We start from the raw sequence: 12022 nt of genomic DNA, 5'->3' as shown, positions 1-12022 counted from the left end.
TAGGTGTCCACCACCACGGCCGCTAATTTTTTTGTATTTTTAGTAGAGACGGGGTTTCTCCATGTTGGACAGGCTGGTCTCAAACTCCCGACCTAAGGTGATCTGCCCCCCTCAGCCTCCCAAAGTGCTGGGATACAGGCATGAGCCACCATGCCCAGCCAGACTTTTTATCTGAGGGGGCAATTGAGGCCTGGGAAGGGGGGAAATCTCCCAGCATCACTTACCCAGGTCTCCCATGGTACCCCAGAGAGTCCAAGGAGGTCAAGTTGAAAACCATCTCTCCTCGGCTCAGACCATAGATTCCCAATCTCAGGCTCAGAAATCCTGGACGCTTAATCTATACTCCACTAGCCGCATTGATAGTTGTTTTGAAAATGGTTAGCGAGGCTATAAGGCTGTTTCACAGGCTGTGTGCCTAGTGATGATCAGCCTAGCCTGAACACCCCCTCCCCACCCCGCACAGCCTCCTGCAGCCCCCCAACTGGGCCAAGGTGACACGCACCCTCCTCTAGGCTCTCAGGGCTGCTGGAAGTCAGCAAAGGCTCAATATCCCAGGGAGAAGGATTTAAAAACCTGTCTTCATTCGCCTCTCATTGAAAAGCGTAGGGAATGCAACAATGAGAATGCGCTTAATGCCGCAGGACCGCGCACTTAAAAATGGTTAAAAAGGCACATTGTACGGTATGCATGTTTTACCTCGGTAAAATGTAGAAAATACAGGGAAGATGGAAGCGATTCTGAAGATGGATGGGGGTGATGACTGCACAATAATATAAATGTATTTAATGTTGCTAAACTGTTCACTTAAAAGTGGTTAAAATGGGGAATTTTAGTATATATATATTTCACTTGAACATGGCTAAAATGGGAAATTTTAATATACATATATATATGTATATTTCACTACAATTAAAACACAATGAAACATATGATCTGCACCCCAACCCTTCTGGACTCTCAGCTGCTTTGCTCAGGCCAGTGCTGGCTTCCCAGACGCCTTTGCTGCATTGCTGAGGCTGGCTCCGGAAGGACCTTCAAGTCATGCACGGGCCTCCATCTGCTACTGCCTTGCTGTGTGACCCTAGTTAGCACCCTGCCCTCTCTGGGCCTCAGTTCCAGGATAGCCATGACACTAGACGTACCCTGAGGCCTTTCCCAGTTCAGATGTTCCCCGAGTCTGTGGTTCTAATCCATCCCATGGACCCCTCCCCACCTCGTCCACCTCCCACCACAAACCAGGAATTCTTTTTTTTTCCTCCTGTACTTTAATAGATGCAAACAGCAATTCTTGCCACTACACTCTCAAGAAGGTAGAATAAGGCTGCGGGGCATGACCCCCCCAGAACCCCGGCCTGAGGGTGGAGGAGGGGTGAGTGATCTTCGGGGCCTGTAGGGAGAAGCCAGCTGGGGGTTGTCATGGAGACACACGATGCTAATAAACACAGTCCCCTCTACATGCATGCTTGGTCCCTCAGAGTTTACATAACTCGCCCACACCTACTACCTCCATGGTCTTTTCATCCCACAAACATTCAGGGAGTCCATCCTTTGTATCTGCCACTGGGCTGGCCCATGGCCATGGGGGCAAGTAAGATATGAGACATCTCTAGCTCTCGGGAGTCTCCAGGGGAAGAAAGAGTAGACAGCGGTGTGGTCAGAGCCGGGATGGGGCAGGTTGGGAGATGGTTGAAAGGAGGGGGCAACCTGGGCAAAGGCCTGAAAGACAGACAGAGGCAGAGATCAGTCTGGAGTGTGGTGTCCGAAGGGGGCTGTCTGGGGTCGCGATGGGGCAGAACCCGATGCCCCTGGGGCCTCACTCTGAGAGGCAGGTCTACAGCCTGCGGGTACAAGGAGTCATCCGGGCACTGGGAGGAGGGGCGGGTTGGATTTGGGTACAGATCATCCCGGTGGGTGGAGGATGGAGGTGGCAGGAGAGGGGTCAGGGGAGGGACGCGACTGTGGATCATTGATTCTACTTCCCAGCTGAGGAAACAGGGGTTCACACAGGTCAGGTGACTGCCCAAGGCCACCAGCAAGTTGAGGGATCTGGATCTGAGTCTTCACACTTGAGGAGTCCCCACACCAAAGCTTTGCCCACCTCCCTGAGCTGCCTTCCAGGCCCCCAAGTCAGACCTGTGAACACCTGATGAGTGTCTTTACAGGCCAGGTCTGAATGCCTGACGGGCACGAGTTCACCTAATCCTACCAACAACCCTAGGAGGTAGATACTCTTATATAATTGTTGCTCACTTTTGCAGATGAGGAAACTGAGACAGAAAAGTCAAGTAACTTGCCCAAGGTCACACAGCTGCTGAGTGGCAGGGTGGGGACTAGAACAAGGTGGCTGCAGCCAGAGGCAGTTGGAGCTTTTATGTTCCTTGCGATGTGTGGGATGGGAGTTTTCGGGAGGGGACAGATGGGCAGGGAGTGAACTATGGCAGCCTCCGGAGATGAATAACGTATGTGCATGCTGTGTGACCTCAGGTCACTCACACCCCCTCTCTGGGCCTCAGTTTTCTGAGACAAGAACCCCAAATCTCCAGGCTCCATGCTTGCTTCCCATCTGTTCCTCTCATTCCTTCGGTCAACCCCTCTATTCCTACCCTCAACACACACACCCAGAGACTAAGGCGGGGAAGGTGCCGGAGATCGGTGGGGGGGGGATATGGAATGGATGGGAGAGAATATAGGGACGAACCCATCTCCAAAAACCTAGTCAATTGCGGGAATCCTCCTAGGGCATCACCTTGGTTTTGGGAGGCAGTAAGTCCTACCAATCTTGCCTCCCAGGGCCTGCAGGGACCGGGCTCCCCCCAACACTCTGCAAAGACCCAGGGCTTGTTTAGAAAGTGTCTCTGTCGGAACCTGAGTCACCCAATCCCTGGGTGGTCTAGGGAAAACCGCAAAGTTACCGGGAAGCCATGAGACTAGGAGATGGGGAGGACGGCAGGTCCCGCCACGGCTGAACTCAGCAGGAGACCAACTCCCAGAACTCGGTTTCCTCATCTGTGAACTGAGGGGCTGGAACTGGACTCTCAGACCCTCAAGGAGGCAGCCACAGGGCTTCTCCCTGACACTCAAGGCCACCTGAGGACCCCAGGGAAGTCCTCAGCTTCGGAGCAGGAGATAGCTTCAAGGTTGAGATCCCTGGGTCCCCAGAAATCAGTCTTTCACGTGTGCATATTGTCCCCTGAGGGAGAAGCCCACTCCAACAAAGCCAATCACATCCAGGGCATGGGGAGAGCTCCAGACTGGCGTTTGAGACGGGGCGGGGTGGGCTTGCTCCTTCCTGCAGGGAGCTTGAACAAATGGCCATTAATGTCACCATCGGCTTCTTTATCTGTAAGGGCTCCCAAGCAGTGAGTTAGTGTCACTAGTCATTCCTCCAAGCACATTCTCACAGAGCAGCCAGCTACGAGCCGGCAGAGTTCAGACAGAAGGGCCAAGGCCTGCGCAGGGCAGGACAACAGACTGCGGAGACAGGCACCGGGACTCCCACGCTAGGTTTGGGCCTCGGGGTTGCAATGGGAAGGGGTGTAGGAGTTTGGGCTGGCAGCAGAACCAGGAGAGTTTTCCTTGAAGGGCAGGGTAGGGCCAGTAAGGCTTAGCTCTGAGAGGCAATGTCTGCCGGGGATGGTGGCTCACGCCTATAATCCTAGCACTTTGGGAGGCCCAGACGGTGGATCATCTGAGGTCGGGAGTTCAAGACCAGCCTGACTAACATGGTGAAACCACGTTTCTACTAAAAAAATACAAAAATAAGCCAGGAGTAGTGGCAGGTGCCTGTAGTCCCAGCTACTCAGTAGGCCGAGGCAGGAGAATCACTCAAACCCAGAAGGTGGAGGTTACAGTGAGCCAAGATCGCACCACTGCACTCCAACCTGGGTGACAGAATGAGACTCCATCTCTGCCTGGCTGGTTGCCCTCTGAGAATCTGGGGGACAGACAGGGATAGGATGTGGGATCAGGAAACCTGGGTCACACTCCTTGATTACAGGCTTGAGGTGAGCACTTCCCTGCTCCAGGCCTCAGTTTCCTCACTAATAAAATGGGGCTGTCAACCCCCGATGATGTCAGATCATAATGATCACTTCCACATCCAGGCATTGCGGAGTGGAATGGCAAGGAGCCCCTCTCAGGAGACTGGCATTGGTGGGCACCAGGCTCAAGGGGGGCCAGGAAGGGTTCAGGGCTCAGGGGACCCTGCAATGATCCTTAGGAGGCCCAGGTCTGCTCATCTCCCTAGCCCACTGAGAAACCAGCTCACCTTCCCCATTGCCCCCTGAAGATCACCCTCGCTCCTCATCTTGGTGTTTGAGGCCCCCCAACTACCTTTCCAGCCCTGGCCCTGTGTTAATAATACCACCTGGGTCAGGTGCGGTGGCTCACGCCTGTAATCCTAGCACTTTGAGAGTCTAAGGTGAGTGGATCACCTGAAATCAGGAGTTCGAGACCAGCCTGACCAATATGGTGAAATCCCGTCTCTACTAAAAATACAAAAACTGGCTGGGCATGGTGGCACACGCCTGTAATCCCAGCTACTCGGGAGGCTGAGACAGGAGAATCGCTTGAACCTGGGAGGCAGAGGTTGCAGTGAGCCAGCCTGGGCACAGAGTGAGACTCTACCTGAAAAAATAAATAAATAAAATGATAGCTGCCGTGTCCTGATGACCAGACAGGTGCTGCGTGGCGTGCTTCATTCTCCCAATTCGTACCTGCTTCTGAGGTGGAGACAGTCTTATTCCCATCTTACAAACGGTAACACCAAAGCATGTCAAGAAGTCATTGAAGTCACTCCGAGGGGCAGAACTGGGATTTGAACTCGGGCAGCCTGGCCTCTCCTGCTTCCGGGTCTCTGCCACCCCCAAACTCTGCTCCTGCGCCTTCTGCCAACCTTAGCCTGCAAGCTTGCTGCTCACTTGTCCTGTGAGGACCAGAGGTCAAAGCACTGAGCCCTCCTAGCAGGCCTCCCGATTCCCCTCCTCGGCACTCTCACGGAAGCGGTTGCTTATTCCTTTTGGCTGTGCACCCACAAACTGCCTGTGAGCCTGAGGTGTCTCCCAGCCCGCCGCTAGACCAAGAGCTCTCTGAATATTCACTCCAGTGAGACGGACATCTCTGCTGAGTGTCTTCAGAGCAGGGCCTCAGTGCGGAGCACCTGGCGTGGCCAGCTGTGGTCAGCCTAGAAGCACCGGCATGCCTCAGTATGGGGACAGAATTACGGGGCGGGGGGGGCAGCCTATTGGTAAATAACTTTGGGAAACAAAGTTAAATGGTTTGACTTCTTGGAGGATGTGGCGGCGCTCCTGGCATTCATGTCCTTGTGGGATCCCTCCCACACTGTAAAGAGTTGGTTTGTATGACTAGTAAGTATGGCAGAAGTGATGGTATGTCACTTCAGAGATATAGTTACAGAAGACAGCAGCTTAGGTTGGGCATGGAAGTTCGTGTCTGTAATCCCAACACTTTGTGGGGCCGAAGTGGGAGGATCACTTGAACCCAGGAGTTCAAGACAAGCGTACGCAACATGGCGAAATCCCATCTCTACCAAAAATACAACGAGCCAGGCAGGATGGTGTGCACCTGTAGTCCCAGCTATTCAGGAGGCTGATGCAGAAGGATCATCTGAGCCCAGGGAGTCTGAGGCTGCAGTGAGTCATGATGGGGCCACTGCACTCCAGGCTGGCTGACAGAGTAAGACCCTGTCTCAAAAAAACAAAACAAAGCAAAAACCCAGCAGCTTCACCCCTGCTGTTGATCACTCGCTCTGGGGAAGCCATGCTGCAAGGCCCAGCGGAGAGGCCCACGTGCAGGGACCTGAGGGACCCTGCCAGCAGCTACGTGAGCGAGCTTGGATCAGGTCCCCCAGACCCAGTCAAGACTCAGATGACTACAGCCCTGGCCGACAGCTTGATGGCAACCTCACAAGAGACCCTGAGCCAGAACCACTTGGCCAAGCTGCTCCCAGATTCCTGACCTACAGAAACTGTGGGAGATAATAAATGTTAGTTATTTTAAGCTGCTAAGTTTGGGGATGATTTATTATGCAGCAAAAGATAATACATAGGACTTCTCAGAGCACTTAATATGTTAAATATAAATGTCCAAGAAAAAAGATATACAATGCAACATTCCTCTTCATTATCTGGCCAAGGAGACCTTCTTTTTTTTTTTTTTTTTTTTTTTTTTTTTTTTTGAGAATATTCTTCAGAAAGCTGATCTAATGATATGGCTCTGGTCCTACAATTTGATGTAACTTCAAACCTTGATTTTGTCTCATGAGCAAGTCATTTATTCTTCCAGAACCTCGACTTTTCCCTTTGACAAAAGTTGAAATAAACCATCTGCCTTTACATAGATCATTAATACAGCCCTGGATGGGCAGATTCTGAGCTATTTTTGGCTGGGGGTGGGAAATAGCCTGTCTAGGTCCTAAGAGAATCTACTCACCATGGGCTCGAGATGATTCTGCAAGGCAGCAGGTGGGTTCAAGGTCCATTTCAGTCTTTGTTCCCCAGGCTGTTTCCACAAAGTGGTGAGCAATAGTGTCTTCTTCAGGCTTGCTCATAGCTCAAAGATGGTGGGTGTGGGCCTGGGCCCTTCTAGGCTAGGACATGAACCTCCTCCATCAGACTGGAAGAGCTTGTCCAGGATAAAGTGGCCAGTGTGTTCTCCCTTTCCCCACCCCCATCCCTATCCGAGAGACACACCACAGCCATGGGCAGGAAGGAACAGCAGAACCTTCTCTGGTTTACTTCGGAGTAAATGTGACTTTCCTCGCTTTTCAATTTGTTCTATGTTTATCCAATAAGAGTAAAACTTGCAAACTGAGGTGAAGTTTCAGGGTACATGACGGGCTGGAAATCTGCTGAAACCCTACCTGCCCCTCTTCGTAAAAAGAAGACAATATAAAAAAAAAAAAAAAAAAAAAACTACAATGCAAATACTTTATTATCGAGTGACTGGTATTAGCTTTTGTCTGCGCGTTCATAGCTCAGAAACCATACACCAAGCCCAGGCTCTTCCACCTAGCTCTGCTGTATCATTTTATATATATATATATATATATGTGTGTGTGTGTGTATATATATATATATATATGAAGGAAAGAAGAGGAAGGAGGAAGAGAAAGAAAATATATCTGTATTGAAAGAATTATAAGCCAAAGTGCGTCTTTCTTGTTTTGTCCATATACACACATTGCACCATACATAAATAATTACATTGTAAAAATGACTCCATAATTACAAGTATAATAGATATTTCCATATAATATATAAAACTTTATATTAAATCTAGGTAGATGCTATCTGGGGGTGCTCGTCCGTGGGGGCTGTGTCTCTGGGCCGCGGCCCCCCACCTGCCCGTCCGCCGGGGCCGCCGCTATCTGGGGTTGTTGAGGAGGATCTCCAGCCAGCAGGGGCAGGAGGTGATGAACTGCCGGGAGTAGCAGGGCCCCCAGCCCTTGGCGAAGCTGATGCGCACGCTGTTGGGGTCGTAGGGGCCGTCGGCGGCCTCGGGCTCGGACGCGGGCTGCAGCCCCGAGCGCTGGAAGTCGAACACCTTGATGGAGAAGCCGGGCGGCACCTTGCGCACCACCAGGGCGCGGCCGCCGGGCACGTCCAGCGTCGGGGAGTTGACGAAGATGGGGTGCCCGCCGCGGTTGTAGGCCCACACGCCGTCCGGCTCCTTGCTGAGCAGGATGCCGAAGCCGATCTTGCTGCGCGTTCGCCGCACCGCCTCGCCGCGCTGCTCCAGGTGGAGCTGGCCCAGGCAGAAGCCGCTGCCCTGAGGTAGGTCGTAGAAGATGCTGACGGCCTGGTCGTACACCGCGAAGAGGCGGCCCACGCGCGTCCGGTGCTCCCAGTACGCCACGCTGCACCAGTGGCTCGGCTTGGTGGCGTCCGGGGACATGCTGGCGTCTGCGGGACAAGCACAGGGACCGCCGCGTTATTTGGGGTGGGGAGGTGGGCGCTGCTGTCCGCACAGTGGGCGCTGGGAAGGTTTCCAGCGTCCGGTGGTCATGTGGGCACCGACTGTGTGCCAGGCTGTCCGCAGGAGACGCAGCACACAACGGGACATCTTTCTCACACGCAAGAAGGAAGAAACAAAGGCAAGGAGCCACAGAGGGCAAGCCAGAGCCTGCCCGCTCTACGCGAGGTGCTGTGAACCCACGAACCCTGCCCCTGACTCTCCTGCCAGCAGGAGACACACAACTGCCTGCACCCCCGACGGAGGGATGGACTGCGGGGCACCCCCGGGGACCAGGCGTGGAGCACCGTACTTCTTATTCACCACGGCACATGGAACTCACGTGGTCCTCAGGATCACTCTGCAAGGCCGCCACCCTCTCCTCCTTCTACAGAGCAGGGCACCCCGCCAGGATTTGAACCCACTAGTCCAAGCCCCAAGCCGACAGGGCTAGGCTATTGGGGGATGGGGGTGTTGAAATCACCACATTCCAGGACTCAAGCACAAGGAGGCGGGCTGGGGGTGGGGGGATTTGCCCCAGGATCCCTTCCTGCCTGGAGCAGTAGGATTCCTGCGGTGGCCTTGTTATAAATATGACTGCCTGACTGCTCCCTGCCTCAGCCTCAGTCTCCTGCTACCGCCGACCTGAGTTGGCATTCTTGGCAGGAAATGCAGGTTGGCACCAGAACTGCAGTCACTTCTGCATGGCAGAGGAGCTGAGGGTCCCTAAATGACAAAGAAAATGGCTCCTTAAGGGCTCTGGAGATGGCCAGCAGTTCTGAGGTGTGTGCTGCTCCTCTCTGGGCCTCAGTTTCCCCACTGTATAGCAAAGGGGTAGCTGTTACTGAAACCCCTTGTCACTCTGACTGGGGGCGTCTGTGTGTCTGGAGGAGTTTAACAATTTTCTGAGACCAAAGTTCAGACCAGCACGGGCCAGGGTGCTCCCTGCTCTCTGTGGCCAGCTTCTCAGATTCTGACATCTGGCCTTTCCTTGGAGCTCACAGCTCTGAGAAGCAGGCAGGCACCCATAACTGCGCAGTGAGGTGACATGATTTGCCTGCCACACCTGCTTCCACAGAGGTCACTGGCCAGGCCTGTGCAGAGGGAGGCATTCTGCTGGAGGCTTGACAGAGCAAAGAGAGGTCCTTCATGGCTGTTTCTCCGAGGAAAACTGATCAAAGTCCAACCAAATCCCAGAGGACAACACTTCTAACAGCTTCACCTGGGAGCTTGAGTGAGGCCGGCTCCGGCTGCCTTTGCCTTGCCCTGGCTTTGCCCCTGCCTAGAGGCCCCAGAAGAACCGGGTGGCAGGGCCCCTGACATCCCCTTACACACTGGGAGGCCCACCCAGCCACCTGGCAGGAAGCTGTCTGCCTCAGGGGCATCCTGGAGGCTGACTGCTCTGCTGTGGCTTTGGGCTGGGCACAGGCCCCATGAGTGTGCCCCTTGCCCTGTGCCTGGTACTGAGGTTCCAGACACAAGTCCCCAGGTCTGCTGGTGATAATCCAAGTCCTCACACCAGCCCACGGCTTGGATCATTTTGCCTCACAGTCTCCAGCGAGGCCTCTGATGCTTTCAGCTGATGGTCGGGATGGAGGAAGAGGTCCTGCTGCATCCTGCCCTCAACTGAACTGCCCCTTAGCCAGTGGGCAACAGAGACAGAAACAGCTCAGACCCATGGGAGGTCATCAGGCTGCAGGCACCGGGCCAGTCTCAGCAGGGGGGCAGTTGGAAACAGCCAGACTGAGCTCCAGCCACCCCATGCCAGTGCCCCTCTCCCCACTCATCTATCTGGCACAGGTCTGGGAGCCCCCAGGGGCCAGAAAAGCAGCACTGTGCCAGCCTGGGCATGAAACTCCAGTACCCACGCTGCTCACCAACCAACAAGAATTCCATGAGTGTGCCAGGTAGGGATGTGAAGAAGCGACGTCTGGAGTAACGAGGCAGGACGGGCAGCGGCGCTGATGAGTGCCTCCTATGAGCTACACCCCTTCTTCACAACAGCCTCGTTTCACCTCTACTAACACCCCATTTCACAGGTGAGGAAACTGAGGCCCAGGGTACACCAGTGAATGCTGGGGCCGCCTCAGTGCTAGGCCACATTCTAGAGGGGAGCTCTTCTCCACTCTCCAGAGTGTTCAGCCCTGGCTCCTCCCTAAAACCTGTGCACGAAGCAAGTCCCTCTCCCTCCCTGAGCATCAGTTTCCCCATTGGTAACCATGACTGCCCTCACGGTCCATGAGTTCTAGAGGTGACTTTCTACAAGCTGGGGCGTCCCTATTCCCACCCTGGGAGGACTCAGTTTACTTTCACTGAGGGAGCAGTCACTGCTACCCTCTTCACAGACAAGGCTCTGAGACAGCTGCCCAGCCACGGAGTGACAGCACTACCTGTCCATGGAAAAAGGCAGAGTCTAGCTGGGGAAGGGCAGGGGCGCAGGGCATGGGTGGTGTGACTTTCTTTTTCCCAGCTTCTGAAAGGTTTCTGGCTGGGAAGTCTGGGAGGCGAGGCAGGAGGGTTACTTGAGCCCAGGAGTTTAAGCCCAGCCGGGGCAGCAAAGAAAGACCTCATCTCTACAAAAAAACTTTAAGAAATTAGCTGAGCATGATGGTGTACATCTGTAGTCCCAGCTACTCGGGGAGCTGAGACAGGAGGATTGCTTGAGCCCAAGACTTTGAAGTCACAGGGAGCTGTCATTGTGGCACTGCATTCCACAGAGTGGGACCTTGTCTCAAAAAAATAAAAAAAAGAAAAAGAAAAGAAAGGCTTTTCGGCCGGGTGCGGTGGCTCACGCCTGTAATCTCAGCACTTTGGGAGGCCAAGGCGGGCGGATCATGAGGTCAAGAGTTTGAGACTAGCCTGGCCAACATAGTGAAACCCCGTCTCTACCAAAAACACAAAATATTAGCCGGGTGTGGTGGCGGGCGCCTGTAATCCCAGGTACTCAGGAGGCTGAGACAGGAGAATCGCTTGAATCCCAGAGGCAGAGGTTGCAGTGAGCAGAGATCCCAGCCTGGGCAACAGAGTGAAACTCTGTCTCAAAAAAAAAGGAGGAAGAGGGAGAGGAAGGGAGGGAAGGAAAGGGAAGGAAAGGGAAGGGGAGAGGAGGGGAGGGGAGGGGAGGGGAGGGGAGGGGAGGAAGCTCTTCAATTCAAGGACAGATGAGACTTCCTATCCCCCTCCTCTCAGTTGCCCCCATCCCAGCCAGGTCAAACTCCCCCCGTCCTCCCACCTCAAAACCTGTGTCCCCAGCCTAGCCCCAGCGCTCCTTATGGTACCCTATGACTGGGGATGAAGCCACAGAGCTGCCCTTAGGCCTCGCCCGCCCCAGCCATCCAGGTCAGGGACACCCAGGGCAGGAGCCAGGCCCCATCCCCTGCAGCTTCCTTGGTTGAACAGACTGGGTTACACCTCATCAGGTCTGTGATCCTAGCCGATTCTCCCAAATTCAGGGAGACAGACTGCCACCTCTGGGAAGCCCTCTCTGACCTCTCCCCCCTCGGGCAACTGAACTGCAGCTCCTCCCTTGGCCTTAACAAGTGTCTGGACTGCTGGTCACTGCCCCCGGGTTGGTCTACACTCTGACTAGGAAGGGGTGGGTCTCCATCTAGCCCAGGGCCTCATATATCCCTAGGACGCTCTCTTTGGAACATGTTATTAGGTTGGTGCAAAAGTAATCGTGGTTTTTGCCATTGCTTTCAATGGCAAAAGTCACGATTACTTTTGCACCAACCTAATAAAAAGGAAGGAGCCAGGAAATAAAATACGTCCCAGTGCCTGCACATTGCCCTCACCCCACGAGAATCCTGCCCAGCAGGTGGGCTGGTGGGCTCAGGCCCTCGGGCACTGAATGGTGGTGTGTAAAAACTAAGGTCTCGGGCCGGGCGCGGTGGCTCAAGCCTGTAATCCCAGCACTGTGGGAGGCCGAGGCGGGTGGATCACAAGGTCAAGAGATCGAGACCATCCTGGTCAACGTGGTGAAACCCCATCTCTACTACAAATACAAAAATTAGCTGGGCGTGGTGGCGTGTGCCTGTAATCCCAGCTACTC

The 12022-nt window shown here is 54.1% G+C and overlaps 1 protein-coding gene across 1 annotated transcript in view; it reads right to left on the bottom strand.

Moving 5' to 3' along the window:
- Positions 1 to 7087: 7087 nt before the first annotated feature.
- Positions 7088 to 12022, bottom strand: part of SMAD6 (SMAD family member 6) — an 81430-nt gene continuing 76495 nt past the window's right edge. Inside the window, exon 4 of the mRNA XM_017498675.2 lies at positions 7088 to 7922. Within this exon, the coding sequence (XP_017354164.1) occupies positions 7384 to 7922 (539 nt within the window). The 3' untranslated portion in view covers positions 7088 to 7383. The remainder of the gene's footprint in view (positions 7923 to 12022) is intronic.

Source organism: Cebus imitator, unplaced genomic scaffold (assembly GCF_001604975.1).
Source record: "Cebus imitator isolate Cc_AM_T3 unplaced genomic scaffold, Cebus_imitator-1.0 Scaffold248, whole genome shotgun sequence".
Classification (NCBI taxonomy): Eukaryota; Metazoa; Chordata; class Mammalia; order Primates; family Cebidae; genus Cebus; species Cebus imitator.
The sequence above is the reverse complement of the archived record's forward strand: the minus strand, read 5'-3'. Positions and strand labels throughout refer to the sequence as shown.